Source organism: Ceratotherium simum, chromosome 7 (assembly GCF_057802395.1).
Source record: "Ceratotherium simum simum isolate JZ-2026a chromosome 7, ASM5780239v1, whole genome shotgun sequence".
NCBI classification, from domain to species: domain Eukaryota; kingdom Metazoa; phylum Chordata; class Mammalia; order Perissodactyla; family Rhinocerotidae; genus Ceratotherium; species Ceratotherium simum.
The window spans coordinates 19,935,816-19,962,080 of record NC_141906.1 but is presented as its reverse complement, the minus strand read 5'-3'; the positions used below and the strand labels follow the sequence as shown (position 1 = coordinate 19,962,080).

Genomic DNA, 26,265 nt, shown 5'->3' with positions numbered 1-26,265 from the left:
AGGGATACAACCCTGAGAATGTTTACCCCGGTCGCAGCAGCTGTTCAGTGAAGGTGTGCCGTAGGCTTTGAGCTGTGACCCCCTGTTTTGGGAGCAGTTGTGAGATGAGCTGGGGTAGATTTTCCATGGCTGCCATTCCACATGTGGAGCAGCAAAGGATGTCATTTAATCTTTAGGTAGGAAGAGGGGAAAAAGGAGGTCTTTGTTGTTGTATACTTTGCTAAAAATGACTTCAAAAATAAGTAGGTTTTGAAATTTTTGATTTTTTTAAGAAAAAATGATCTTTTAAATAGAAAATTAAATGCTTAGCATATTGCTTGGCATTTATGAGTCCCACAAGTGTGTGTTCCCTGTGCCGTGGTGTTAAGCAGATTCTTGGAACCACCATACAGCCACCACTAGGCAGTGATGTTGGCACAAGATCCACCGCGTGGGAAGGTTTGAGTCCCACGTAACTTTCAAAGAGAGCCATTCTCAGGGACACTAGATGGTTTTTGAGCCTCTTTATAATTTGTAATATGTCCAGAGTTTATAGATTGCCCTGGTGCAGAGAATTCAGGTGAGCTGTGGCATATGTATTACTTCTCTGCAGTTTTGAGAGAGGTCGATTATGACATAGCAGAGATTAGATCACAGAGGGAACCAGCTAACTCTAGAAATTTATTAAAGTATTAGTTATTTTGTGTTTATAGAATGAGTGGCATTTTGAATAAGACACAATTTTGGATAATTGAAACTTGTAGTTTTTAACCAGTGGTAAATATCAGAATCACCTGTACAACTTTTTAAAAAATACACATGTAGGGCCTGTCCCACATTTACTGAATCAAAATATCCATGGACAGGAGCCAGGCATGAGTATTATTATTTAAAAAGCTCTAGCTAATTATTTTGCACATTCTGATAGCAAACGTAAAATAAAGTAAATAGCAAAATGGTTTCAACCCTTCGAATGCACATAGAACCACTGCATACAGCTCTGCTCCAATAAACTTAAATTATTGCACAAAAGAGAACTTTTCGTGGTGTGCGAAGGCCACTTTATATATGTAATTATTTCACTGTTCTAAATTATTTTTCTTTTGACTTTGTTTTTGGAACTTGAAATGGACAAATTTGCCCCCTCTAGTGGTCATTTTTAAGTGAGGTGAGTCCATCTCTTGCTGACATCAAAGAAGACTGGGCCTGATTGAGAGAGACATTTTGTCAGTTTGGCAAAGGGACTTTCTCCTTGTTTCCCGCTCCTCAGAGTAGGCCTTTCTGGGTAGAAAATCAAGGAAAGTCACCATGGGGTTGGGGTAGAAACATTTAAGTCTGGCACTAATGAAATGAAACACAATCTCAGGCCAAGTGTGTCTGTAAAGGGCTGTTTAGTTAACCTTCTCTTCCTTTCTTTAAGCAATAGCAAGTCATTCTTGGAATCTTTGGCATCTCATTGTTCTTCCAATGGATGGTCCTTTCTCTGTCAGTGTCTTAAGTTTCCCCAGAGATAGTTTTTATAGTCCATTGTTTAAATATGAGAACTTTGCCTTGAGCCATCTGAGTCTTGTCATTTTTTTTCATTAAAATTGAAGTTTGTTTTTTTGATGTGTAATCCTGAAGGTTATCTACCCTCTTCTGAATGAGAACTCAGAAGAAAACTGTTCATTTAACATTTGGACAACTCAATTATTGGGAAGTTCTTGAGGCTGAGCCATAATCGGTCCCATTTATAACTTCCACCCACTAAAGTTTTGGCTCTGTAAGACCTGGGAGCATGCCTTAGTCATGTCTGTGTTCTCAGCACCAAGTGCAGTGCCTGGCACATGGTGAGTGCCCAAGGGATACTTTTTGAATGGTTGAATGGATCCAAGTTCTACTCACTGGGGCCACGTGGAACAACAGTCTCTGTTGCACCTGATAATACTTTTCATCTGTTTGAAGGCGCTTAGGGACTGAGCTCTGGAGTGAGGTCTGTTTGATTCCCAGCTCTGATACTTCCTAGCTGTGGAATGTTAGAGAAGTTATTTCACTCCTCTGACCTTTCAGTTCCCTATCTATAAAATAAGGATAATTGCCAATCTTGTAGGGTTGTTGTGAAGACTACATGAGATAATGCATGCAGAGTGCTTAGTGTGATGTCTCGCATGTGGTAGTCACTCAGAGTGTGTTAGTTTCAGTTCCTTTATCTAATTTGCAGATGAGGAAGATATATAATGTCTAAAATGTCAAAATAAGCATTCATAAAAGTTATTGACTGGCTGGAATGATGGTTTTATTTATTTTTTATTTTTCGCTTGGGAAAAATTTGCCCTGAGCTAACATCTGTTGCCAATCTTCCTCTCTCTTCCCCCCGCCCCACAAAGCCCCAGCACATAGTTGTATATTCTAATTGTAAGTTCTTCTAGTTCTTCTGTGAGAGCTGCCGCCACAGCAAGGCTACTGACAGACGAATGGTGTGGTTCTGCACCTGGGAACTGAACATGGGCTGCCAAAGTGGAGCATGCCAAACTTTAACCACTAGACCATCAGGGCTGGCTCTAGAATGATGATTTTAGACCAACATGATAGTTTAAAATATCAACAGAACAAGTACAGGATCCAGGAGACTTGGCTTAATAGCAATTCATTTGAGAAGATTCAGGGTCTTACTTCCTTGTGATGTGTGATTGCCAAAAACCTTGTATTCTCTCGGGTAGTCTTAATGAATGCGAAGTGTCCAGAGCAAATGAGGTAATAGTTCCTCTGTAATAATAAGAGCTGCGGTTTATTCAGCACTTTCTACATGGTAGGTACTGTTCTAAGTACCTTACAGGCATTATCACATTTGATGCATCAGCAAACCTCTGATGGTGGGTGTAGTTCCTTTTCCTTTTTTTTTTTTTTGAGGAAGATCAGCCCTGAGCTAACATCCATGCCAATCCTCCTCTTTTTGCTGAGGAAGACCAGCCCTGAGCTAACATCTATTGCCAATCTTCCTCCTTTTTTTTTTTCCCCTTTTTATCCTCAAAGCCCCAGTAGACAGTTATATGTCTTAGTTGCACATCCTTCTAGTTGCTGTATGTGGGACGCCGCTTCAGCATGGCCGGACAAGCAGTGCGTCGGTGCGCGCCCGGGATCCGAACCTGGGCCACCAGTAGCGGAGCGCGCACACTTAACCACTAAGCCATGGGGCCGGCCCCCTTTTCCTTTTTTATATATGAGGAAACTGAGGTGCAGAGAGGTTAAAGTCTTTGGTCAGGGGTCTTGTTTGGAAACCACAGAAATCAACTTGGGTTATTTAAAGTAATGAAAGAATTTCTTGGAAGGTTCTTGAATAGTTCACCAATTCCATAGAAGGGCAAGTGGCCAGGCCTGGGTCACAGGCACAAACCAAGGGAAACTGAGCAGCCCAATCCAGGCCACGGGAACAGTCCAGTGTGATGATGCCACTGATGCCAACATTGGCGCCACGGGTTGGTAGTCACCACTGTTCCTGCTGTCCCTCGACACTGGGTGTTGCTGCCACCAGCAGGATACATTCTCCACTGTGTCTGTTCCTTTGTGTCAGTTGTTTCAAAGTTCCAGGAGGGGCATCTGCTTAGCAAAGCCCACCTCAGGCTTCCGCTGTGCCCTGGCTGCCAGGGGCAGGAGGGCAGGTGTCTGGCCTGTGGCTTCTGTAGTGGGAGATGGCCTCTACTTTCCATCAAGACGCCTGCTGTGGCAGATTGCTGAGCAGCCTAAATGCCTGCAGATGTCCATTCCCCCCTCCACACTTTCACCCCTTGGATGAGGACACATCCCGGGGCCCTCCCCATCTTGTTTACTGTTGTATCCGCAGTGCCTGGAAAAGCACATAGAAGGTGCATAATATGTACCCATTGAGTGAGTGGATGAATTCTGCACTGGTCAGACCACTAGTGTTGTGTTGTTTGCAGTGTCGTGTTCACTTGTGGATGTCACACTCCAAGAGACATCGCAGGAGGGAGTAGTCTGGTCCTTTGTGGAACTAGAGGCAGTGGATGGGAGAGGCCATCTTAGTTGAGGAAGAACTTTCTAAGGATTGAGGCTGCCCGTGTATTAACTGGCCTGATTTGTGAAGTGGTGAGAAGCCCATCACGCAGAGTATTTGAGCAGAGTTGGATAGCTGCCTCACAGGATGTTGGAGAGGGTGTTCTTGCGGTGATGCAGGTGGGGGATTGGGGTGGAGGAGTTGGGGGGTGGTCAGATGAGGGGTGTGTGTGTGTAGTCTGTTACTTTTCTTCCTTGGTTGGTTTTAGAAGAGCAAACACTCCCACGTAGTAGTAGCTGGCCTGCTATGGGGCTCTTTACATGATGCTGATGGTCAGGCCCCTAGAACTGTGTCCTGGGCTGGCGTCTAACCACGTTCTTTACACTTTGGGTACAGGATGGGGCTGTGCGTTAGTTTATTTAAATACCAACACAGCTGGATGTTCTGATAGGTAGCCCGTTATTGAAAGATGACATTTTGGAGTCACACAGACCTGGGTTGAAATCCACTGCTACCTGTGCAAAGTGAGCTCTGCGGTGGCTTCGTCTGTAATGGAGGGGTGACTGCAGGAGGCAGGATTGCTGGGGGGCTGGCCGTAGTGGAGGGCGGTGCTGGTGTGTAGTGACTGCTCCGTAAGAGCTCTCTGTTGTTAGTCTGCCTTTTGTTGGCTCCTTCTTCCCTCACCTTCATTAGTTGAATTATCAGCTCTTTCCTGGGTGATAGGCTTTTACTAGATGAAAAACGTCTTAATGTTGTAGCAACCAGACAAACGTGGCCCTGCCACCTGCCAGGTGGGTGACCTAGTCCAGGTCACTTAACCTTCTGCCTCTCTTTGTTCATCTCTAAAATGTGAGTAATAACAGTACTTAAGTTTATTGTGAGGATTGAGGAAATACACTTAGCTCGTGGCCCAGTTCGTGGCACATTAAACCCTCCTTAAATGTTATTAATTTTTGTTCAAAAAAGGGTGAAACAGAGCGAGCTTGGAGCGGGTCACCTTGCCAGCTTTGTGAACGTGGGCCTGTGGCTCCGGTTCCCTCCTTGCACAGTGAGGGAGGTGGATTAGACAGCCTCGGTGTTCTCTCCTGCTGCTTGGGAGTGTGACCGGGCACAGTTGATCGGAGCTCTCCACATTGCAGGTTGTTGGAGGAAGAGTCTTCCAAGAGGGCTGAGCTGGAGAAGTGGCACTTGGAGCAGCAGCAGGCCATTCAGACGACCGAAGCGGAGAAGCAGGAGTTGGAGAATCAGCGCGTTATGAAAGAACGGGCCCTTCAGGAAGCCATGGAGCAGCTGCAGCAGCTCGAGTTAGAGCGGAAGCAAGCGCTTGAGCAGTATGAGGTACCTACACAGCTCCCTGCAAACGTGTGCATTGCAATTTTTAAAAACAAACATTTTTTAATAACAGTATTTGCTTAGCGGTGAGAAGCTGTAGTAAGAATTTTGCTTACTAGGTAAGAAGAAAGAAGAAATCTTCACAGGCGATGAGGTGTATCCGTCAGAGTCCAGTCAGGAGACAGAAACCACACAGTAAATCGAACAGGGAAAGCTTAATCTAAACAGTTGTTAGCTGTAGCAGGATTACCTACGAGGCGGTACAGGAGACTCCAAGAACACGGGAGTGGCGGATGCAGGAAGCAGCCACTGCCTGTAGGACTGAGGCAGGGCACCCAGGGAAGGAGCACGTCTGGAATTGCGCCCCTTTGTTCCTCGCCCCTTCAGCCCAGTGCTGTGCTCCAGACCTCCTGGGAGAGGGCATGGCCTTGGCCCACCGAATGGCAGAAAAGCTCACCCAGGTGCCGTGCTGGCAGAACTCACGGGGAGGCCGCCCTCTGGCGCACTGGCGGAAGCTGCCCACAGGGAGGTGCCACTAAAATTCCCTGGGGTGAGCACTCTGGGTGTCCCAGGTGCCACGGGAGCTGCTGACAGGAGCGTAGTGGAGCCTGGAAGCAAAGTCCTTTCCTCCTCCAGTGTCCCTCTAGCACCCTCTACTGACAAAGCTTAAATGGCGCCAACTGGTGAGGAAGAAGTATCCTAGTGTCACAGCAAGGCAAGGAAGAGTGGATTTGGAGCCAAGAGGCAGTGAGCCATCACTGACACACAGGATTTTATATTCATCTATAGTTAGTGTGAATTAGGTCCTCTGTGTGACCTCGGGCAGGTTACTTAACCACTCTGAATCTTAGTTTCCACATCTGTAAAATGGGAGGAATAATGTTCCTGCTTCTTAGAGTGGCTGTGAGGATTTAATGAGATAATCCACAAACATACAGTAAGTGCCCAGTCATTGTTATTTGGCTCTTACACTACCTGTGTGTTTGCATAATCCAAAATCTGCTTTTGTTCCAGGGAGTTAAAAAGAAGCTGGAGATGGCGACTAATAAGACCAAGAGCTGGAAGGACAAGGTGGCCCAGCATGAAGGATTAATTCGATTGATAGAACCAGGTAACACACTCTTTAAAGTAATCATATATTTATTCAATTTATTTTTCTCTTTGATTTGTGTATTTCAGTTGTACTAAGAAACTTCTTTAGCCCAAATATACAGAAACCAAGCTGTTTAGGGTAAACTTCTCTTGAATAACTTGCCCTCTAATAGATGAGAATCCCCATTGTATACATCTTCTAGTTGTATTGGCTGCTATGACATTTTTGGCTGTTCCTCAGAGAAGAAATTAAGTAGAAAAATTACTGTTTTTGTCTGTGGAAAAATGACGTTAGTTGAAGAATATAACACTTCCTATATTTAAAGTGTGTTGGTCTCTTAGGTTCAAAAAAGCCTCACCTGATCACTAACTGGGGCCCTGCGGCTTTCACTGAGGCAGAGCTGGAAGAGAGAGAGAAGACCTGGAAAGGAAAAAAGACCACGGAGTGAGTCTGAGCGAGTGCAGAGAGCTCGCGTCAGTTATGTCGATTCCAAGCGTAGCTGGAAAGCTCTCTGCTCAAGACACACGGACCTGGCTTGGCTGTTTCTCACTCCTCTGCCTTCAGCCCTCCTGCTGGGTCAGTGTCCTAAGGAAGGCTTCTTACTGATCGTCCTGCAGATAAGGGCTAACCTGAAAAGGAAAAAAAGGCAACATTGTCAAGCTCTTTATTTACTCTTTCTTTGAAAACTTCAGCTTCTGAAAATTCCCTTTTAGCCTCTCAGATTCTTGTCAGAAGGCACGGCTTGCAAACGGCGCAGTGGGCACCGTTGTCTGCAGCGTTAGGAGGGGGCGGGAGGCGCTCAGGATCACCGGCCGTCAGAACCTCCGTGGACGGACGCGTCAGTTGTTTCCTTGGGCAGCATGGTTCCTTCTCCGGGTATGTTTCTGAACTAGGTTGGCCCGTCTGCTTGCCAGCGCCTGTCAGCTGACATCGCAGGCCTCGGACCCCTGCTGCTCTGATGGAGAAGTCATTGGCACACGTGGACCTGCCTTGATTAAGCGGTTACCGTCCACGTGTGCGGTTGTGCAGAAGGTTTCTAGTTAACGGTGTTACTGATTCATATCCTGGCTTCAGCAGCAATGTCTCGGAGGCAGAAATCCCTTTAAACAATGCTTTGGCTAAGATAGATCCTTGTGAATCAAAGACAGCACAGAGACGCACAAAGTAAATCCCGTTGGAATGACATTTTGATAATAACTGAATTCCTCCTCATATTTAAAAGGGTTTCAGCTGTCAAAGTGCTGACAGACCCCTGGGTTTTCCTTTTGTAGTTATTGTACAGAGAATTTCAGGAGTGTGTGAATGCTTGTCATAATCAGGCCTTTTCCTTAATAAATAGAGATATGATCATTTATAGGAATTATACATGAAAAAAGTTTTAAAAATGTATTTTTGTGATGTGCTACGTTGAGAGGGAACAAAATATTTATGATTTTAAAACATTCTTACCTAAATATTGTACAATGTAATATGCTGAACTTTCTTAAATTTTTGCTAATTTTCTAAGATATATTAAAAATGTTTTGTATTTTTTTTTTTTTAGTAAAATGAACTCAGTAAGAAAATAAAAAATACCAGAAAAACATACATTTTAAACTGATTTAATAGAACAGTAGGGTAAGGTTGTGTGTGTGTGTGCATTTTCATGTAATGAGATGGACTTGGGTTGAGGGGCACTTCCTGAGGACACTGGGTTTGGAGTTCGGACCCCCAAACCAACGCTATCACGAAGTTAGCTCTGGCTTTGTGTTTGGTGTTTGAGTCACTAATGTGGGAAACTGTGGCCGATGTGTCAGCTCACAAACAGGAACTCACAGAGATGATTTCTCCCTCATTGTTCTGTTACCTCCGAATCCTCTTACCTCTGCTTTCCCAAATTTTCTTTTTATGCTCTTCGGTTTTTCTTTCCGTTTTACCAGAGTAAACAGTGTGGTTTTTTGTTTGGTTTTTCATGGTTGCCAAGATTAAAATGCCGATTGTGGACTAAGCAGGCCCACTCAGGCCGCTTGATTGTCTTGGAAGACTGATCTTTCCCTTCTAGAGAGAGAGAACACGCTGGTTGGTGTTTTTTTAAACTGTTCTTTCTCTACTGCAGTGATTCTTAACCAGGGACGATTTTCCCCCCAGGGGACATTTGGCAGTGTCCAGAGACATTTTTGGTTGTCACAACTGGGAGTGTTACTGGCATCTAGTGGGCCGAGGCCAGGGATCCTGCCCAGGCATCCTACAGTTCACAGGGCAGCCCCCTGTTACAAAGAATTACCTGGCCTCAGATGTCAGTGGTGCCGAGGTTGAGAAAACCCGCTCCACAGCAAGGCACGTTCTGTTGTCCAGCACGGAACAGGCTCTGGAGGGAGGGTTCCCTTTAAGGAGTCCCAGAAGTGGACTCTGGTGTGAACTGGGCACATCTGGAAGGCAGAGAGGCCGTTTGCTCTGCGAGCCAGCAGAGAGCAGAGGGCAGGGGCTTTGGCGCACCCCGAGTGGGGCGTTGTGCTTCAGAGGCTCTGTAAATGCCTTTTTAATACAGATGCAGCAGGAATTGCTCTGGATGTGTTTAAAAGTCTTTCTGTGACGCAGGTTGCTGGGGCGTGAGGTGTAAAAGCTGCCATGACCTCATTTCTTCTCATGAACACGGGGGCCTGCCAGAGCCGCCCAGCAGCCGGGGAGGAATGAGTGTTCAGATTCACTGCCCAGCTGCTGTGGACTCGAGGAGCACTGGAGCTGTTCCACTTGGCAAAGCCTCCATCGTATCTTCAGGTGGTGCCAGCAAGGCCCAGCTGCCCTAGTGGAGCAGGATCAGGTTAACGTCAGGCCACATGGAAGTGGGAGAGGCACTGCCCAGCTGTGACCAGCTCATAGTGGGTGCTCAAAATTTATTGAAAGAATCAGCCTTGGGAATAGTTTAAGGAATGTCTGTTTCTTTCTTTCCTCTCTCTTCCCCTCTACTTCCTTCTTTATTTATACGTTCATTTTGAGACCTGTCAAAGTCACCCCTCAACTTTGGGAAGCTATTTTGTAGTATCTGCTAAAGCTAAAGTCAACACCTACCCTACAGGCCAGCAGTTCCATACCCAGGAGAAAGGAGGCACCGAAAGACCCTACAAGGAGGTCACAGCAGCTCTGTTTAGGATGACCCACCAGAAACAACCTAGATGCCCATCTGGAGACAACAGATCAATGAGTTGTGGTATCTGCAGACAAAGGATACTACACTTTAATTAAAATAACATGTCATTGAGAGATGCAGCAACATGGATAAATCGCACCGACACGTTGAGCCAAGAACGCAATCATAGAGAGCATACTTTGTGATTTCATTTATATTAATTTCCAGAGCCAGCAAAGCTCATCTGTGGATTTCGAAGTCGATTGTGGTTACCTAGGGGTGGAAGGGGGTGGTTGACTGGAAAAGGGACCAGTGAACCTTCTGGGATGCGGAAACGGGTAGTGGTTACGTCAGTAAAATGTATCAACTTTACACTCAGGATTTGTGCCGTTTACTGCTTGTAACTGTAGAACCTCTAGAATGCTAGAACTGGCTAGTCCCTAGAGGTCAGCTGGTCCAAACCCCTCAGCAGGGAAGGACCTGGAAGGGAAAGAGCCAAATCCACACAGGAACTCCTGACCCTTTCCAGGATGAGCTCAGTCCACCACCTGCCTCCACTTGAGTCCTTGAAGTACATTTCGATGTCAGACATTATCTCAGTGTGTTTCTATTCCCCATCACCAGCCAGTCGCACGTCCAGCTTCAGCCCTCTGTGGAGAGAGGGCCCTGACCTCTTCTAATCCAGCGCTCAGCTTCCGTTGACCCTTCTGAGGTTGCTGAGCCTTTGGCCCTGGGTAGTGGGTATATCTGTGGTGGACACTAAATTCCAACAGGGCTGGATTCAGAGTCCTTTTCCTGTCCCCATCACACAGACACAGCACACTGACTGTTAGAGCTGTGCACCCACAGGAATGCAGGCCTTCCTCCCTGTTTATGTCCACCTCCTCAGTCCACAGGGCCCAGCTGAGGGCCAACAGGACGTGAAGAGTGGGGAAAGGCAAGCTCTGTCTAGCAACCCCCATTCCATTCAGTCCCTGAGCCCAGCGGCCTGCCCCTCCTTGCCATCTGAATCCCTCATTTCCTGTCCCCTGTCATTCTGCCTCTCCCCTCAGCCAACACTCTGCCTTGACCGAGCAGGCCTCCCTGGGCCCCACTTTCTACGTTTTCCCTCCTCTGCTCTCTGTGTCTCTGCCCGTTCTGATGGGTCAGCTAGGATCGTGCTGGGCCAGCTCCCCTGGGAAGATGCACAGGCTGGTTTCGGGGATGCCAGGATTGCTGCCCCCTCCGCACTCTTCTGTCCCCCTCCGCCCCTTGGAAGCCCAGGCCCAGCCCATCTCCTCCCACGTGAGAAGAGTGACCAGCATCACGTCCAACACTGCCGAACTGGGCTTTCCATCCCCTCTGGAGGGCACGGGCATCTGAAATATTTGTTTACAAGGAACACACAGTCCATCCAAAAAAGGTGTAACGGTGGAAGATTCCATCCCCGAGTCCCAAGGCCCTGTACTCCTCACAGCACAGTTAGCTGTAAGATGGCTAAGGGGATAGAGTGAATGGCTTCTTTGCTGAGTGGCTGCTCTCTCAGCCTGAGTCAGTGCTTGGCCTTCAAAAGTACTGAGTTGGAAAGGACCCTGGGTTTCAGAGACAGACCTGGCTTCTACCCATGTTTCTACCTTACTGTGTCACCTTGAGTGAGTCAGATTCGGGGTCTGCCTTCTGATAGGGAATACTGAACAGGTAATGTGTCTTTCTGAGGGTGTCACACCTGGAGGCACACGATGTCCATCTGTCCCTCATTGGTGAGGGAATGCGTGACCTGCTCAGGTTTCCCCACATTGCAGAGACACGCTTCCCCCCGATGTTTCGTCTCGGTGCATTTTCTTTAGAAAGTCATGTGGTGAGGGGCTTTCCATCCTGACTGGGCCAGGCCACGTAATGGGGATTTTGCTGGTGGACTCCAAGTTCTGAGAAAATCCCGCAGATGACTGAGGTAGGTCATGCAAGGCTACCGGAAAGTTTGAGAAACACCTTGGGTGCTGTCTTTGCACTTCCACAGGCAGGTGTCACTTCCCAGGTGACCTGCAAAGGCAGGTACCTGGCAAGTGTTGGAATGGCTGAGTGAACAAATGCGATCCTAGGGTGCTCCTGCTGAGCAAGGCTCCCACTTCATCTGTCACACCAGCCCGTTGGAGGCCCAGCCAGGCTGTGAAGTAGATCTCAAGGGCTTGTGACTGCTGCCTCCCAGTAGATCCCCGAGGACCCCCAGCCTCTGCCTTCCCCTCAGGGATCGTGTGGCCTCCTTGATGGCATTCCAGCTTTTCTGCTGTGGTGTCCAGAGCCAGTCACTCTACCTCCCAGGGCCTCACCCGACAGCTGCGGCTCCCACCACCACTTCTGAAGTTCTTGCTGATTCCATCTCAACACCGGTGGGGTGAGGCTCCCTACCGGCACTTCAGCTCTGATGAACTTTCCCAAAGGCAAACCCAGAGCTCCTTAAGGGCAGGACGGCCTCCTCATGGCTGTATTGCCAGCACAGGGCACCTAGTAGGTCCTCAGTAAATGCAGGCTTTTTAATGGCCCCTTTCTGAAATAAGTCCCTGTCGTCCAATACATCCCAGATACATTCCCCGCTGTGCCTGATCAGAGCTCGAAGGAGACAACAGTGAAACTCCCAGGAGTTTCTGGTCCATTTGAAGCATTTACCCCACCCTATCCTGAGGCTGGGGACACTTTTTCCTTCCTTTCCTCTTAAAGTTAGTCCCAGCATATGTGAAGGACGAACCACCAACCCCAAAGGCTCAAGTCCTGGGCTCCATTTCTCCCATCGACGTGAGAGACTTCATTCATGCAAAGAGAGATACTAGACGGCGGAAAATTTCCAGAATTCCCGCCATGGACAGGCCGATTGGGCCCCTTCTCTCCCTCTTGTGATTAAAAAGACAAGATTTGTAGTTTTTCTTAGCACAATGTAATACACACCCAATGGGGGAAATAGAGAGAACGCAGGAATGCACAGAGAATAATAAACGTCGCTACAATCCCACCTTCCGGAGACAGTCACCAGGCTTTCCGTGTGCAGCCCCCCGGCCCCCATTTCGGGCCGGTGTGACAGAGGAGCACGCCCCTCCCCACCCCCCGAGGGACAGTGCCACCACCCAGAGCCTCTGTGCCAGGTCCTGGAATGGCCCGGACCCAGGGGCAGGGGGCTGTTCACGCCTTGGGGGGAAAAGGACCCGGTGCCGAGGCCGAGCCGCGGGGACCGCATCGGGGCCCCCCGGAGGCGGCCGCCAGGGGGCAGGCGAGCGCCGCGGGTCCCGGCCGGCCCAGGCGCTGCGCCCTCCCCGCTGGCCGCCGGCCGCTGTCCGGCTGTCCTGCCCCAGGCCGGGTCGCTCGGGTCGGCCGTGTCGGGGCGCGGTGGCCGCGGCCGCGTCCCCCTCGCTCCTCGGGAAGGCGGCCGCGCGCGCCGGGCGGGGGCGGCGGGTCACAGCCGAGTCCTGCCGGCGGGTGAGGAGACCCCAGGCCCGGAGCCAGCCCGGCGCGACGTCCTCTTGTCTTCAACGACCCACAAAGTTGGGGCTGTTTTCCTATTTTACGGATGAGGAAAGTGAGGCTTGGAGAATTAGGTAGTTGCCCGAGGGGACACAGACAATGACGGATCTGGGACAAAACCCAGGTGTCCTGACTCCAGGGCGTCTCCCAGCCGTTTGGGCATGTACTCCGTGCTGCAAGTGCAGGCCTGCCCGGAGCACCTGGGGGAGAATGGGGACCCCCCCCGCCCCCGTTCCTCAGCCCGTGAGGATGTCCCCTAGGGGCCTAAGTAGGGCCCTGCTGGCACCTGGAGGCATGTTGCCACGATCCACCCTCCCCACTGCCCCCGCACCCACAGCCTGGGCCTGTTTCAGGAAGTGCCCAGGAAGGCGGCAGCCCTGTCCCCTCTGTCTCCTGTGGATGGCTGGGCTGGAGCCGCCTGGTTGGGATGAGAGTGGGTGAGGAGGGAGGGGAAGCAGCCAACAAGCCCGGCCTGTTTCCTAACTGGTTTGACCCCGGCTGTCCCTGTGAAGGCCCCAGCAAACAGAGCAAGGTCATCCAGGGCGAAATTCCAGTCTGAGCCCTGAGCAGTAACTTTGGTTTTTCCGATAAGGCTCAAGAAAGGACGGAGTGTCCTCCCCACACCCCCACCCTGTCAGCACCTCCACTCTTGTGAAGCCTCCGCTGCAGACAGCCTGCCTCAAGAAGAGACAAAGATAGACCCCGGGACAGATAAGGAGCGAGCCAGGGAGAGACAGGCAAGGAACACAGAGGGAGAAGATGGGGAGGGACCAGGCAGGGCCGGGGCTCTGGAGCCCCAACCATCAGAAAGGGTTCCAGGATTGCACTTGCTAAGGCCATGAATGGGTGCGGATGTTGGAGAAAGATGCAGTCATGGCTGAAACAGAGGGTTTTTTGGGGTGGTAGAAAAACGGATTGGGCTGGCAGCTCTGTACCTTGGGGCCTGTTTCCTGATGTGTGGGAACCTGGGACTGGTGGGTGAGGGGGATGGAGCAGTCAGTGTGAGGTGTCGCCTCCCAGCCTCCAGGAGGCCAGGCCAGAGAGGTGGAGATGGGGACCCTATACCCGTGGTGGAGGGGACAGGGAGGGGGCCAGGGGGCAAATGCAGCTGGGCCCAGACTGCTAAGTCCCTCCTGCTTACCAGAGGCTTCTGGCTCAAGACTTCTTCCCTGCACACTCTGTGATAGAGTATTTGCACCCAACACTGGCTATTTGGCTTGGCAAGTGAGCAAGGTCGTAAAGTCACAGCTGGCCTGTGGGCACACAGTCACCATATGCGGCTGAGTCAGTCACAACCACTTCCCCCACCCCCTGGAGGGCAAAAGCCTCTGCTCGTGCCTGCACACACGGACATATCCACACAGGCACCTACAGACGCTGCGTGCTGCTGAGTCATAGCTGCTGCCTCAGGGAGCATGTACCTGCACCCACACGCACACAGATACCCACAGACGCCATGCACACCTGAGTCACCAGCAGTGTGGAACCCTGAGGGAGGGCACCACGAGTATGTTCTGCCATCCCTGTATAGACACAGATACCCATGTATACACACGTGCATACATGTGCCCAATGTACGTCCTGTTGTGCCTGCGACATCATACTAGGGGATCAACAAATGTTTGTGGAATGAATCAAAGAGTTAACAAATGAATGAATATCTAACAAGTGACAATGCCAGCTACACCCCCACTGCTCGGAGACTCAGTAAAATCGGTTGGGGCAGCGCTGCAGGGTGGGTCCTGAGTCTGTGTCTGCAGGGAGTTGTCTTGCTCCAAATATAGCCTCCGTGGGCGGGCGGGGAGCCAGGGCTGCCTCCCAGACCGTGACTTCACTGGGCCTGAGGCCCAGCCTCTGAGGAGTTGGAGAAAATTAACAGAGAAGAGGCCCCAGCTTTCCGCAGCCAAGGCTGAGCTGTGAGACTGGAGTTGGTGGGTGACCGTATACTCTGGAAATGTCACTTGTCAGGGGCTGGAGCTGTAGGACAGAGGGCTCTGCAGATGGGCCTAGAAAGGACTGGTTCTAGGTTGAGCCTCACGGGAACTCCCTGTCCTGAACATCTTGGGCCGAATGTGCAGGAGGCACTGCCCCACTTGAGAGCGGGGGCAGGCACCATGCTGGGCCCCACCTGGTGGTGGCCAGACCAAGGCCCTGTTAGACGGTCCCTCATGTGGGCGAGCCTGCTCCCAGGGCTGCTCCCCTGTCTGCTCCTTGAAGCTTCCTCTGTCTAGCCGCTATGCCTCTGTGCTAATTCATTGTCTGGAATATTGCAATATTACCCCACATGCTTATGTAACTTTTCTGCTGAAAGCCCTTCCACAGCTCCCCACTGTTGAGCAGTGAAGTTGGATGACTTAGCCTGGTGCTCAAGATCCTTCCTAATGTGGCTCCACTCTACCGTGTGTGTTTTGAAAGGCTGAAGTAGGGAGGGGTAGTTGCTTGGTTATGTGCCGATGGGTGGATGGGCGGACTCCAGGCCGATGGATACTTATATGGATGAAGGACCAGTGGACTGCTTGATTTGTAGACAGATGATTAGATGTCTAGATGATTGGGAGGCTAGATGCAAGGGTGGAGACATGGATGGGTGTGTGGTTGGAAGGATAGTGTTCAAGTCAAGGCTATTTTGGTTGTAAGAAACAGAACCCCACGTGTCATCAGGAAAGGGGTGGGGACGATTGTGAGGATACAGTGGGTAACCTTTCAGGCCCCACTGGCGTGAGGCCTCAGGAAGATTGGAACTGGCAAGTCAGGAATGGCAGCCCTTCTCTCCATGTCTTCAAGACCTCAGTCTGTCATCCCTGCTTTTCGGTGTGTTCTCATCCCTCTCTCGGCTGGCGTGATTTTCCTCCTCGTGGCCCAGCAGCCATCCTTGTGGCCACTCTATCTCCTTCCTTCCACAAGTTTTTATCAAGTGCTTATTTATGTGTCTGTTTGGACCTTGACAATGCTTTTGTGTGCTGGAAAATAGCCTGCAAACAAAACATTCCTACCTTCATGAAGCCTGCTTTCTGTGGGGAGAGAGAGAATAAGCAGTTGTATGGGAAGTGGGGACCCCTGCTGTGGAAACAATCGAGTGGGCATGGAGAGGGCTGGGGTGCTGTTAGAGACGACAGGCTCAGGGAGAGCGTCTCTGATCAGGTAACATTTGAGTGGAAATGTGAAGAAAGTGAGGGGTGAGCCCTGAAGATATCTGGGGAAGAGTGTTCTAGGAAGAGGGCATGGCAAGTGTGGTGGCCCTGAGATGGGACCTCTCAGCATGTTTGAGGAACATCAGCAAGGCCAGTGTGGCTGATGCAGGGTGAACAAGGGGGCTGGAGGTAGGAGATGAGGTCGGAAGGGCAGCAGAGGGACAGATCACAAAGGGTTTTGCAAGCCGTTGTAAGGACTTAGACTTTTACTCCAAGAAAGAGTGGAAGACGCTAGAGGATGCTCAACAGAGAAGTGACACAATCTTCCATTTGGTAAAGAGCCCTCTGGCTGCCATGTTGAGAGCAGACTGAAGGGACCCTGGTGGGAGTCGGGAGACCAGATAGGAGGCTCTTGCAGAAATCCAGGTGGGAGATGGACCAGGGTGGCAATGGTGAAGGTGGCGGCAAGTGGTCCGGTTTAGGATGTAATTTGAAGGTGGAGTTATCAGGATTTGCTGATGGATGGGCTGTGGGTGTGAGAGAAAGGAACATTCTGGCAAGGGTGACTCTAAGACTTCTGGCCAGGGCAACTATAAAGATGGAGTTTCCATTTCTGAGGAAGAAAAGCAAGTTTTCTTTTTGGCCGGAGGGAGTGTAGGGAGAGGAATTTCACTGTAGTTGTGTCCAGGTGGCGATGCCTACTGATACTCAAGTGGAGATTTTAAGAGGCAGTTGGGTATATGAGTCTGGGGTTCAGGAAAGAGGTTTAAGCCGCCTTCCAGTGTGGGACTTCTCGCCAGCCAGATGGCAATTAAAGCCATGAGACAGATGAGATCACCTAGGGAGAGAGTAAAGAGAGAAGAGAAGAGGTTCCGGGCGTGACTCCTGGGCCCCTCCAGTGTCGTAGGTTTGGGAGAAGAATAACCACCACAGGAAACAGAGACGGAGTGGCTGGTGAGATTGGAGGAAAACCAGGGTGAAGAAACGTTTGGATCCAGAGGGAATGAATGTGGTCAAAGCTGCTGATAAAGTGAGGCAGGGCCCGAGTGAAGGGTTTGATAGAAGACAGCAGCTTTAGTTCTCACTCACGACCAGCATTTGCAAATCTCTCATTGGGTGAGGTGGCCCCTCGCAGATCAGCTGTGGACTAGGAGGACATGTGGTCCAACGTGGCCATCCCGCTCCACCCTTCTGCTGGGGTGGCTGTGCATTTGTCTCAGCTAATGAGGGCTTAATGCAGGGGTGCCCAGCTGTCCCTGCGTCTCCTGAGCTGTGCAGTCCCTGTGGATCCCAATTCTTTCAGGGCAGAGGCGAACAGCAGGCTTAATAGAAAACTTCAGTTAATGGAAAACTTACCGGAACAATAGCTTACTGATGTTCAGGCTGGAATCCGGAGCTTGACGCAACCTGACTTCTCAGTAATACCTCACATTCACACTCTCCGAGGAGGGGAATGTGTGTGGTTGGCTGTCTGTCACCGCCAGTACAGACGACCTCTTCTGGGCAGAGTTTTATGCCAAGCTACTCAAGTTGTAAGTTATATGTGTGTGTGTATATACACACATATATATCACATACAAGCCTCTATCTATATCTGTCTATCTATCTGTAATACACACACAAATACACACACAGACGCATAGGTGCCTTAGCTGAGGAATCCCAAGAACCGGGTCGTGGTCTATTCAGGGTTGTCCAAAGAAGGAGAACTGATTTTGCTTAATGCATGTGATATAATCCTCACACTTTATGCAGAGAGAAACCTCCCCTCCCCTCAGAAAGGGTAGGTGGGTGTGATGGGTCCTAGAGCTTCAAATGCTCTTTTCTAGTATAAATGGGTTGTGAGAATAGTGAAGAGATCACTAGATATGTATGTCATATGAATAAATGGTGAATATTCAGGCTGATGAGCCGTGAGGTCAGATTGGATCAGAGAGAAGGGGATAGGTGGCTGGACAGAATGTTAAAATGGATGATTGGTAGGTAGTCGGATGATTAAATTGGATAGAGAAACGGACGGTTAGATGATGACTCTAGATTGATGCATATGTGAATTTAAGGTTAATAGATGGACATCAAATGGAGGGAGGGATGGCAGTGGTGTCTCAGAATCATCTGGAAGGTTTGTTAGACACAGGCTGTTGGACCCGGCCTCTGGAGTTTTTTGATTTAACAGATCTGTATGGGGCCCGAGAATCTGCATTTCTAACAAGTTTCCAGGTGATGCTGATGCTCCTGGTCCAGCGAGTCCCCTCTGAGAACCACTGCCCTCTGGTATCCCTGGGATTGTCCTATACCGCAAGCCAGGTGGCATTGCCTGGAGGGGTCAGGGATGTCAGCCAGGTCTCCAGACATCCTGTCACTGGCAAGGGGCCTCATGTTCATGATAGGCCTAGGGGCCATGCCTCTTCTCCTGGAGAGATAGCACCCTTATCACAGCCACCACTGTCTGTCCAGCTAGCTCCAATCCTTGCTGTCCACAAGCAGGGTTAAATAGGGTCCAGAAGGTGCACGCACATGGCCATCGAAGGCGCTGGACCTTGGCTGTGGGGCCCATGGAGCCATCCTGGGCAGTGCCTCAGCCGGCCCAGCGCGCAGGGTCAGAGGGGCCCCTGAGCCCACTCTGCCCGCTGCACCTCAGAAACCGCCCCTGGAAATGCTGGAAGCTGCTCTCGCCTTCCTTACCCTCAGCTTCCCAGAGAAGTGTTCTCTCTCGGGCCAGAACTGGACGGGGTGACTCTCGGGCTGCTCCTTGTGCCTCTGGGGAGAGCAGTGTGGCAGTGGGCAGTGAAGACACCACTGCACCAGGAGGCCGGGAGTCCCACGCTCCCTCTGGCTCAGCCCCTGACGTGCGTGCAGAGTGGCCCCGGCAAGTCCCCCACGGGCTCGAAACCATCTTTCTGTTTGTCATCCCGCTTTCTCAGGTATTGTCAGCCTCTAGTCTCAGCAGGACCCTCCTCGGCCACATTTCAACGTGAGCTCAAGCCTCTCTTGCCTTAAAAACGAACAGAAATCCTCTTTGACTCCACAGCCCTGCCGCTGCTGCCCCCTTCCTCCCTCTCCCGTTCCCGGTGCAATTCCTGCAGAGCTGTTTCTATGCACGCCCGTCTGCACCTCTCGCGCTCCTCCCGGCCCACGACGGTCTGGCTTCTACGCCCCTCTCTCCACCGAGACGTGCCCCTCAGTCACCAGTGACCTTCAGGACGATAAATCCTGTGTCCACTCCTCCTCCTCATCCTAATTTTCCGGCAGCTGCCAGCACTCCCGAACACTCCTGGCTTCTCGATCACTCTCCTCCACTCCTTGCTTGACACAGCATTCTTCTGGTTCTTTCTATATCGGTAACTGCTCGCCTATCGCCTTCCGCCAGTTCCATCCTCTACTGGCCAGCCAGCACTTGTGACCTTGAGGCTCAGGTTGGCTCTCTCCTCCTCTTACTCCAAACTCGCACCCTTGGCAACTTGATCCCTGTCTCAGCTTGGATGCCCGTCTCTACTTTTCTGCTCCCCAAAAGTGCCTCTCCAGCTCGCCCCTTTCTGTGTAGCCACATGTTCACTAGGACATGTGAAAGGCACCTGGGGCTCCACATGCCCGAGGCCACACTCACGACCCTTTCCCCTCCCCACTAGAGCCCTGCTCAGCCCTTGGTGCTCGCTGTCTCAAAGAGAGGCAACGCCAGCGGTCCAGCTGTGCAACTCAGAAACCCAGGGGGCCTTTGACCCCTCTCCCCCGCAGCCTGCGTGGCCAGACTGCCACCACTTTCTCTCATCTTATTTCCGCAACCGCTTTGGAGTCTGCACACTTCTTCGCATGGTCACTGTCCCATCCTGATCCATACCATGGTCATTTTTCCCTGAACCACAACAGCCTCTTAAGTGGTGTCCCCACATCCCCTGCTGTGTGCCTCCAACCCATTTTCCTTATTGCAGCCACTCTGCACATGGGTTCTGCCTGGCGGCTCAGAGATGGGGAGACTGCTCTCCCAGAGAGGGTGGGGCCTGCTTCCGGTCACAGCGGGGGCCGGAGTCCGGGCAGCTCTGTTTCCATGTAGGCTGGAGGCTTGTTAGAGCTCAGCCAGGCCTCCTCATAATGGGGAAGAGGCTCTGAAATTTGCAGTATCAGGTTTCGGAAAACACGGGGTCAGGGTCAGCAGAGCAGCTGGTGGTGGGGAAGGCCAGGCCTAGCTAATTTCCTGTCAGAATGGCCCGGAGGCCCCAGTGCCTCTCTGGGCTGGCCACAGGGGAGGAGGTGCCGGGAATGGCTCACATTCCTCTGGCCGGGGCTGCACCGAGCCTCGGGGGACCTGCGGGGAATGAGGAGGTGGATCTGCTGAGGCCAGAGCTGGGGGCTCTCTGCAGGGACCAGGCATCTGTTGTCCAGCCCTTAGGCTGGGATGGGTCCAGGGACTGTGGAGCAGACACAGAAAAACCATTGCAGCTGCTGGGGCTTTGGGATAAATGAGCCCCACCTCACATTTCACAGATGAGGAAACAGAGGCTCAGACAGGACCAGATCTCACCGGGATCACTCGAGCTTCCTGGTTCTCAGCCCTGAGCTCTCTGTTTCTTCTGGCCAGGCCTGTGTTTCCTGGAAGGCCCAGCTTTGCTGAGCTGTGTGACGTGGGGGACAAGCCGGGCTAGGCCTGCGCTCCTCTTGGAAGGAAGGCAGGAACCCTCCCTTCCAGACGAGGTATATGCTTCTCAGGTGGTCTAGCTGTGGGCTGGGCGGCCCGGGGAGAGGGTGTGAGAGCGCTGAGTCAGCTGTGGGCCTTCTGTGCTCTGCCTGGAAGGCCCAGCTCATTCCACCCCAGAGGGAACTTTGTGCCCTGGTCCAGGTCCCAGGAGGGTGAGGCCGTGGAGGTATGCTCCTGGCCTGGAATGGCCCTCCGAGCGGCCTGGCCAGGCTGGGTGGGAGGCAGAGGTCACGGGTCGCCTGTACTCTCGATTCTCTGGCACCACGACTGGCCTGGTTGAGTATGATGGCCGGGGAGGGCGAGCCCAGGACGCAGTCCCACGAGTGTGGGCTCCAACCCGGCTCCCTCAGACACTCCTGTGTGACCTTGGATGGGTCATCTCACCTCTGCAAACCGTGGATCCTCAGCTGCAAAGTGGGGAGGGACTCAATTTCTTTCTCTCTGTCAAGTTGTTCGGTGGGTCTGTGACGTGGGCAGGGGGTCTCCTGCCCAACGCTGTGGGACAACCCCTCCCAGAGCCCGAAAGTGCTGCCCATGCCCTCTCTCCAGCAGCGCCCCAGGGGGAAGCACGCGGCCTGCTCGTGGGGTCCAGGCCAGGACCTCTGCGCTGCTGGCCATCCTTCCTCCACGCACCTGACTCTGAGGCTGCGGCCATTTTCGGGAGTCCCAGGGATCAACCTGACAGTCCTGACTGCCTCTCTCCCCTCCCTCCCCTCCACCCCCACCAGTTAGGCCCCAGTCCTACAGAGGCCGCCTCAGGAATGTCTCTGAAGCTTCCACGTCTATCCAGCCCCACTGCCTTCTCAAGTCTGAACAACCACAACAGCCCCTAGCCGCCCTCCCTGCTTCCCAGTGCCCCTGCATTCTTCACCAGGGAAACCTTTCTAAACACGTGTCACCACCTTGCCCTCCTCCACTTCACCTTTGCCCAGCTAGCTCCTGCTTGTCATAAGACTCAGCATAAACGTCATTTACTCAGGGAAGTCTTCTCCGATCCCCAGGGCTGGACTAGGATTTCCTCTGGTCTTTCTACAGGCCCCCAGCTGTCCCCACCCTGTCACAGCTCTGATCACACTAGATTTCACACCTTGCAGGTGTGGATAATGGTTCATTTTACTTGGGATTCAGAGTAGCCAGAAGGGGCATCAACACACAGCAAGCATCAATAAGTGTATGTTGAATGAATGAATGATGGACAGACAAATACAGGGAAAGTGGGACACACTATAGTTTGGGGTGACCGGCCCTACCAGACCATAGGAGGTTCCATCCTACAGTTGGCGGTTTGGGGGGAACGTGGTCATCCTGGCATCTCACATACTGAGGCCCAGGGCAGAGAGATGAGTTCCACCTGCCTCCCACTGGTGAGGATCAGCTGATGGGGCCACGGCAGGGACCCCCAGCCCCACCTGCTAAACTCAGCTGCGCCAGGAAATGTAGATGTTGAGAGGGCACCAAAAACAGGTGGAATCCAGGCAATGGGTGGGCCTGTGTCCGCCAGTGTCTGCGTGGATGTGCCTGTGTCACCAGGGTGTGTACATGTGCAAGTGTATATGTGTGAGCACGCATGCCCTTGTCTGCTGTGTCAGGAATGTGTGTGCGCATGCGTGAGTGCCCCCCCTCAGGGCCTTGCAGTGACTCCTGACACAGCCCAGCCCCCGGGGCCCACGCCCTCCACAGCACCTCTGCCCTCTGCCTCCCTCCTGCCTCTCCCTTGGCTCCCCAATCCCACGTCCCTGCTCTGGGCTCCTGTGCCCTGCACACCCCTGTCATTGCACGTACCATTGTAATTCATCTGTGTGATGCTACATTAGTTTCCTGTTGCTGTTGTAAAAAATTACCACAAACTTAGTGGCTTAAAACAACAAAAATTTATCATCTTACAGTTCTGGAGGTCAGAAGTCCAAGAGGGGTCTCACTGGGCTCAAATCAAGGCGTCGGCAGGTCTGTGTTCATTTCTGGAGGCTCTAGGGGGGGATCTGTTTTCTTCCCTTTCCCGGCTTCCAGATGCGGCCCACATTCCTTGGCCCATAACCCCCTTCCATCTTCAATGCCAGCCATGGCTGGCTGCGTCGGTCTTGTATCGCGTCACTCTGACACTCGCTTCTGCCTCCCCCTTCCACTTATAAGGACCCTGGTGATGGCACTGGGCCATCCAGGATGAGCTCTTGAGGTCGGCTGATTAGCAGCCTTAATTCCATCCGCAACCTTAATTCTCCTTTGCATGTCAGGTAGCTTGTTCATAAATTCTGGGGATTAGGACGTGGACATCTTCAGGCAGCGGGGGTGGGGGGCATTATTCTGCTCACCGTAGTCTGTCTCCTCTTTTGGCTGTGAGCTCTTTGAGCCTGCGCTGTATCTTACTCACCCAGAGGCTCCTGGGGAGCAGAACAGTGCCCAGCCTGCCCCAGGTGTGTATTACATATTTGTTGAGTAACTCTGATTCGACCAACAATTTATTGAGGATCCATTTTGTACTGGCTACTTTCACATCATCGCAGTTTTTATTCCCATTTCGTAGGTGAAGAAAATGAGGCTCAGGGAAGTTAAGAACCACCCAAGGCCTAAAAGCTAGTAAGTGACAGAGCCAGAAGCTTCAGTGTACGCTGACCGTAGTAGAAAATGCTGACATCTTCGTTCCTTTGTGTCCAGAACTCTACAAGAGCTAAGCCCCTAGTCCTTTGGTGGTGTCCATGAAAATGCACCTCTCAGATTTCAGACTGGTCCCCCTGCTGCGCTTGGATAGCCATCACTGTTTGTGCTGAGGCTCTTGGGCTGCTCCCAGCCAGCGACCATGGCAGGTCCCCTCTTGGGAGATGCAGGACTTCCCTGATAGACAACTTTGGCACAAGAAGGCCCCATTGGCCTCGCTACTTTCTTAGATCTGAACCGCAGCCTAAGACTCTTCCACCGCACCTTCTGTCCTTCCCTCTCTCCTTCCCTCTCTCCTTCGCAGAGGTCAAACCTACGTCATTGTCTTGACGTCCCTCCCAACTTTCCCCTGGCTCCCTGCCCATCTTCCCTCCCTGCCCATTTATAGGAGGAACAGGTGTTCCTCCTATAAATCTCTTGCACATAGAATCCTGTCTTGGTGTCTACTTCTTCAAGGACCAGAAGCAACATAAGTGGTTTGAGGAAACAGTGATAAGATGGGGACTTGGGGCTGTCTCACTCAGAGAGGACGGGGAGGAAGATGTGGTCCTGGTTGATAGGGGGCCCCAGAGAGTCCCTAGAGCAAGGCAGCAGCTCAAATGCTAAATATTTCCCTGGCGAGGACCTGGGAAATTTTCCTAGAGGAGGGGAATGCTGTCACAGGTGTGATAATTCAGGCATTTGAAAAATACGGGGGAACAATGCCTTCAAACAATGAGCTGGTTACTGCAGACGAATGAAGAAGGACTGTGGGCCACTAACGAGCAGTTGATGGCTAAGTGTGGAAGCCAGAGAGCCCTGCGGTAGCTTACAAAGAGGCCCTTATCTCTGGCAGCAGAGAGCAGCGGAGTGGCAGGCTGAAGGCAAATTGTGGCAGGCTGCGGGCAAATTGTGAGCGTCGCGGAGCTCCAGATAAATCTGAATGCTCAGCCAAGGAAGTTATGTGAAGGTCGGGCCCCGGTGGGGAAAATCTGGACCCCCAAACCATGAGATACAGACATCTGGATGGATACCCTGAGGACGTTGGCGCTGCAGCCTCCCTGACCCTCTGAGCTTGCAGAGGTGGCCCACCCTTCCTCGCAAGAGCTACCACCTCCACTGTGCTGAAGATGCCAGAGAGGCCTCACCCCTGCAGGTGCCCTCTCAGGAGGTGCCCCCGCTGCCTCTCTTGGGTGCCAGGGACAATTGTTAGGGCTGAAGTCCAGAATAATGGGGCTGGGGACATGCTGGGCCTGATAAGGGAGGAAGGAGACTATACCATGAAAGAATAGTGGCTTTCATGGATACTGGAAGGGGCCAGGAGATCCTGCTGGGACTGGATTTTGAGAGTGCCTGATTAAGGAGGCTGGAATATAAGACTGGATAAGCAAGAACCCACTGACCTGAGGGCACTATCTTGAGACTCAAGATTTAATACCCTAGCTAGGACACCAGGGGATGGGGCAGACTCTGCTGGGGTGGCTCTTGGAAGTCTGGAAAAAGCAGTGGCCAACACTCAGTGAAGTGGAAACACCTGAGTTCTCCTGGCAGACAGTAGAGAAGAAATTTAAAAAGCTGAGGAAAGTGGACATACTGCAACAGCTATGTAAGGCCAGTAATGACAGGCAAGGACAGAGGGGCAGGCGAGGGGGCTTGACCCACAGAAAGTTGTGGAGATGGTGAATGGAACATGGTGTCCCAAGGAGCAAAACAGACAGGCAGCCAATAAGGCTCAGCTTAATATCTACAACCAAAAATGCAGACAGGAGTGGAGGAGCAGGAGGCAGGGGCAATAGAAAGTCACGGTCCCTTATTCAGTTCCCAGGCCTGAGCCCATATTCAGATATGAAACCCGCCGACTGACAAGGTGGCCAGGTCTCTAGGAGGAGGGACCCTGCAAAACTGCAAGTCAAGTATGTATCGTGATGATTCCTTCAGCATTTTCCCAAAGGCCTATGGCCATTTATTCGGGTGATTGGTCACCAGAGAAGGGAATAACAAGACATTTAAGGACTAGCAGACACAGAGTTTGAGTTGACACTAACACCTGGAGACTCAAAGCAGCATCATGGGCTCTTTGTCATAGCCAGGCCTATGGTGGTCAGGTAATAAGTGGAGTCCTGGCTAAAGTCTGGCTTGCAGTGGGCTTACTGGGTCCATGAACCCACCCAGTAGTCCCCTGTACCCGAGTGTTTAATTAGAATTCACATGCTTTGACGGTTGGAGTAACTCTCACATGGGGTTCCTCTTCTACTGGGTAGGAGCTATTATAGCCAGGAAGGCCAAGTAGAAACTTCTGAAACTGCCTTCTCCGACTCCCCCCCCCGCCCCCCCGCCTGAGATGGTAAATAAAAAACAGCATCTCATCCTAGGGGATGTGGTAGAAATTAATGCCACAACTAACAACTTAAAGGATGAAGGAGTGGTGGTCCCTACCATTTATTTCTTCATTGAATTCACCAGTCTGACCTTTGCAGAAACTGGATGGATCCTGGAGGAAGACTGTAGGCTGCCTCAGCTTCACCAAGGGGTAGCCCTGCTGGCAGCTGCTGTGCCTGACGTCGAATCATTGCTGGAGCAGGTGCATGAGGCCTGAGGTATGCAGTCAGCAGTCACTAGGTGAACGCGGTCTTCTCCATTCCAGTTAGAAAAGAGGATCAGAAACAGTTCACAGACAACAATATTCATTTACAGTTTTCCCTCAGTGCTATGTTAACTGTCTCGCTCTCTGTCATAATATGATCCCAAGAGATCAGGACCACGTGGATATCCCACAGAACATCACATTGACCCGTTACATCAATGGCACCATGCTGATTA

The 26,265-nt window shown here is 51.5% G+C and overlaps 1 protein-coding gene across 2 annotated transcripts in view; it reads left to right on the top strand.

The window, feature by feature from the left end:
• The window catches only part of SWAP70 (switching B cell complex subunit SWAP70), a 68,246-nt gene extending 60,264 nt beyond the window's left edge, over positions 1-7,982 (top strand). For both annotated transcript variants that reach the window (XM_004418424.3, XM_087433232.1), the window contains exons 10-12: positions 5,110-5,308; positions 6,317-6,413; positions 6,737-7,982. In XM_004418424.3, coding sequence (XP_004418481.1) covers positions 5,110-5,308; positions 6,317-6,413; positions 6,737-6,843 — 403 coding nt within the window. In that variant the 3' untranslated portion in view covers positions 6,844-7,982. The remainder of the gene's footprint in view (positions 1-5,109; positions 5,309-6,316; positions 6,414-6,736) is intronic.
• The last annotated feature ends 18,283 nt before the right edge of the window (positions 7,983-26,265 follow it).